The sequence below is a fragment of the Atta colombica genome, unplaced genomic scaffold (assembly GCF_001594045.1).
Source record: "Atta colombica isolate Treedump-2 unplaced genomic scaffold, Acol1.0 scaffold1, whole genome shotgun sequence".
In the NCBI taxonomy this organism is placed as follows: Eukaryota; Metazoa; Arthropoda; class Insecta; order Hymenoptera; family Formicidae; genus Atta; species Atta colombica.
Genome location: NW_017259183.1, coordinates 4781162 through 4785651, shown reverse-complemented (window position 1 = coordinate 4785651; position 4490 = coordinate 4781162). Strand labels below are relative to the sequence as shown.

Genomic DNA, 4490 nt, shown 5'->3' with positions numbered 1-4490 from the left:
TTTTTATAATTAAATATTAACAATTAAATATTTATTTATGTATTTATATATTTATATATTTATTTATATTATTTGTTTTAAGTTCAGTTCTTAAAGATATTTTTAATAAAGCTCAATTTTAAAAAAATGATTTTATAAAGAATAATTTTTTAAAGATATTTTTTGGAAGTTTATATTTAATATTACCTAATAATTCTAAAAATAATTTTTATTTAATAAGTTTTGCATTAAATTATTTCTACACAAGGTTAATTAAAAGCCATTATTAATTTTTGCTTTTCTTTAGATACATTTTACATCGATGGACGAAAACTATAAGTAATATAATAATAAAGAACATGTTATATTATTTTAATCGTTTTATGTTAATAAATAATTTTAAATTCGCGAGTTTGAGTACACTTATCGCGATTACTGATATTGTCACGTGCGTTAGCTTAGTATTTATATAAATACATACACGCGCGACGTGAGCGATTAAATCGATGCTGTATATCGTCTGAGGCGCATACACCTAAAATATTCCTGAAAAATTTATGACATTTGCAGTTTAATAATTTGCGCGTATTTGTGTGAGTGTAAATACAGGATGAACATTATATTAAACTCACTCGCTAAAATCGATTATTTTCTAAAACATGTTGGAAGACTTTGGTATTTGGTTAGTTCAAAGGAGACGACTTTCGAGTTTCTACATGAAGTGCCGGACTATCAACAACAGGTAATATTTTCCATGTGAGAAATAAAAATAAAAAGATTTTGACATAAGAAAAATAAAAATAAGAAAATTTTGATATTTCTGCTAAATTTTTTATCAAATTAGAGGCCTATTCTGTAACTCTTAACAACTATAACGATATCATACACGGCTTTTTTCATTATGTACAAAATCTGTACAATAACAATGTAACGATATTGTTAAAGTTGTTAAGAATTACAGAAGAAGTCCCTTAAACTACATTCTATAGTTTTTATATATTACATAATATCATAGAATAAATAATGTTATAAAGCAGACGTGTTAAGTGTAGATTACTTAAATTATTATATAAATAATATATAAATAATTTAATTTTGAAAAAAAAGCTATTTTCTAAAACAATTATAGGTAAAGAATTGAGATTTTAATTATTTGAAATGCTATTATTTTATTAAACGTATGCTATAAATTAAATTTAAATTGATAATACAAAAAAGAATTTCAATGTAATTAATTTATTAATTACGTAATATAATTCTTTTTCTTCTTCTTCTTCTTCTTCTTCTTCTTCTTCTTACATTAAGCCTTTGGCACCTGTTACACCTCTCTCATATTTGTGATGCACACGCTGATTATTTAATTGTCACAAGCATGTAGGATCTACAATTTTAATGCCAGTTCCAAGTTCCGTATTTTTCAAGAGGTATTTCTGTAGGATACTCTCGGGAGATTGCCGGCTTTTTTCGAGAGAATACACGAGTATAAAAATTTTGATTCCTACTGAGATCGAAGCCGAGACCTTTAGCTAGATCAATGCTCTGTCTACCATGTCTGTCATGTATTATAATATAATTAATTTGTGAAATTATAAATATTTATGATTATTAGCAATATTTTTAATTGTAGAAAAATTTAGAAGTAGCATTGTTATGTATTGACTAGAAAAGAATTATATACTGCTTTTTAATTGATTATAAAATAAACAGATAGTAAATAGATTACATAACAGTAGATTAGTAAATATTTATTATTATAATAAAATTTAATAAAGGTGTAGCAGTAAATAATTTACACTAAAGAAAATTGTTAGAGACGATAATTTAAAGAATATTTTTAATTATGAATAATTTTTTAAAGTTTAATTTTTATTGTTAATTATTAATTAAAGTTGCTGTTTATTTTAATTTTACTTATTTAATAATAATAATAATAATTTAACTTTAAAAAATGCTTTCCTCTAAGATCAACATGACTTATTTATGCTCTGATTGGCTTCACATTGTACATCAGTGTGCATTCGGCTCAAATAGAATTTATAACATTTTTCTTTGAAAAATCTACTTGATACAATTTATGCCAAAGCAACATAAATGATGTCAAATGCATTGAGGAAGTCCGATAATTTGAATGCGCAGCTGGCCTGTTATTTGTTACGAACACAGCAAGCTACATGAATCGTTAACAAGTCATATGTGCGCGCTATTCTTGTCGAGACCTCATTCGAATGTAGCGACTAATACATGAAACTACGCGCTACCAATACATGAAAAACTTAACTTTCTGCGTATGCAATCTCTGATATATTTATAGATATGGATGCCGTTTTTTCTACTGCTTATTCTGGAGCAACTAATATTAAGAAAAAAATTTCGTTTAAATGATCAAGTGACATCATTATCTCATTGGATGCTCCACGAAACTATCCGGTAAGGATAATTATAATCTATTCTTTATTATATTTAAAAAAGTAAGAAATATATATATACGTACAGTTTTTTATTATTTTTTCCTGGAAATTATTTGTTTCATTAATTTCAGAAACAATCGAATAGTTTTAAATAATTTAAGAAATAATTTCTTGCAATTGTTATATGACATAAATATGTACATACAATGTTTTCTTACAATACAATTCTACTTACAAGTTAATTTTTTATTTATTGTATCTTTTATTCTTATTCTATTCCTTTATCTTTACTCTGTGCTCGGGAACATAAAATTCAATTATCTTATTTTATTCAATTATACTTTCTATCTGAAGTAATAGAAAATCTAATGTAAAAGTGGTTGTATAGAGAAGAAGATTTTTAGAAATTTTAGAATTATAAAAAATATAATAAGCATATAATAAAATAAATAAAAATAAATAAATAAAAATAAGCATATAATATTATTAATAATAAAAATAAGATATTTGTAATAATAAAATATAAAAAAATGAATAAAGATAATAAATACATAAATATGAATGTAATGAGTATTAGTCGTATCTTTCTTTATTTGTCAAAATTAAATAAAATATTATTATTGATTTCACAGAATATTTTCTCGCGGTGCCGAATATTATTTATACATTGTTATTTATGAAGGGTTTGGCAGAAAATATACTTTACCCTGGAATTCGCTATGCACATGGTACATTACCTTCATTGCTGTAGACTTTTGTTACTATTGGGCTCATCGCAGTAATCATGGTTAATTTCCAAAGATTTCTCGTGTTAACAGCAATCTCTTTCTTTCTTTTTAATTGAAAATATTAATTGACTTATTGTTTGCAGAAATTCACTTTTTGTGGGCCCACCATCAAGTACATCACAGCAGTGAGGAATTTAATCTCGCGGTTGGTTTACGACAATCCATTCTTCAACATTGGTGCAACTTCGTAAGTATCACTTTTTAAACATTTTTATCAAAATTAACTGTATACAAAGAAAAATATTAATAGATAATTTTAACACTTATTACACTATGTTTTAATACTTATTACACTAATCGATCAATTGAAATAAATTACAAATTAAAGACTGTTTATAATTAAAACTAAAAGATTTTAAAATAAAATGTATCTTTATATTTTGATTTAAATATCTTATGTATCTTGATTTAAATATCTTTTGCAGGTAATTTATTTACCACTTGCCTTTCTTATACCTCCATCACATTTTATTGTGCATAATCAACTCAATTTGATATATCAATTGTGGATACATACAACAGTTATTGGTGATCTTGGACCATTCGAGTTAATTTTTAATACGCCTAAGCATCATCGTGTTCACCACGGTAAATTAAATATAAATATATCTAATATATTTTTTTGCGATTTATAATATATTACATGTGCACTTCTGTATTTGTAGGCTGTAATCTTTATTGTTTGGATAAGAATTATGGTGGTGTACTTATAATATGGGATCGATTATTTGGTACATTTCAAAAAGAAGAACAAAATGAAGAGATAATTTATGGATTAGTAGTTAATATTGAATCATTTAATGCATTTTATTTGCAGGTAAAATTCATGACAATGAATTATTGTCCTTTTGAATTTTTCATGCACTTAATAATAAATGATAAAAAAATAAGTTAATATTTTTATATGTCGATATGATAGTGACGTAATTTAAATTAGAATGTTATTGCATCTTACAAATATGTCAATTTCCTAATTTATTGATAAACATAAAAAACTAAAGGAAGCAAGAAATATTTAAAAGCTTGTGAATAATAATAATAATAATAATAATAATAATAATAATAATAATAAAGTAAAAATAATTTTATACATAAATATGAAAATTGTTTTTAATTATTATTATCTATGATGTTGCATTATAGATATTTTACTTGAAGGATTTAATTAAAAAAAGTATAAATATGAATACATGGGCTGATAAGTTTGCTGTTTTTTGGAAAGGCCCTAGTTGGTTTCCAGGCGGACCACGTTTAGGTTTAGATGAATTCAAAATAAAGGTATAAAAAATTTTTAATAATGAATAAGATACATATG

General features: G+C 24.3%; 1 protein-coding gene across 1 annotated transcript in view; it reads left to right on the top strand.

The window, feature by feature from the left end:
- Window positions 1-500: 500 nt before the first annotated feature.
- LOC108693949 (alkylglycerol monooxygenase-like) overlaps window positions 501-4490 on the top strand; it is an 8103-nt gene continuing 4113 nt past the window's right edge. Inside the window, exons 1-7 of the mRNA XM_018203185.1 lie at window positions 501-721; window positions 2291-2406; window positions 3020-3174; window positions 3259-3362; window positions 3601-3763; window positions 3841-3992; window positions 4319-4453. Of these exons, the coding sequence (XP_018058674.1) occupies window positions 590-721; window positions 2291-2406; window positions 3020-3174; window positions 3259-3362; window positions 3601-3763; window positions 3841-3992; window positions 4319-4453 (957 nt within the window). The 5' untranslated portion in view covers window positions 501-589. The remainder of the gene's footprint in view (window positions 722-2290; window positions 2407-3019; window positions 3175-3258; window positions 3363-3600; window positions 3764-3840; window positions 3993-4318; window positions 4454-4490) is intronic.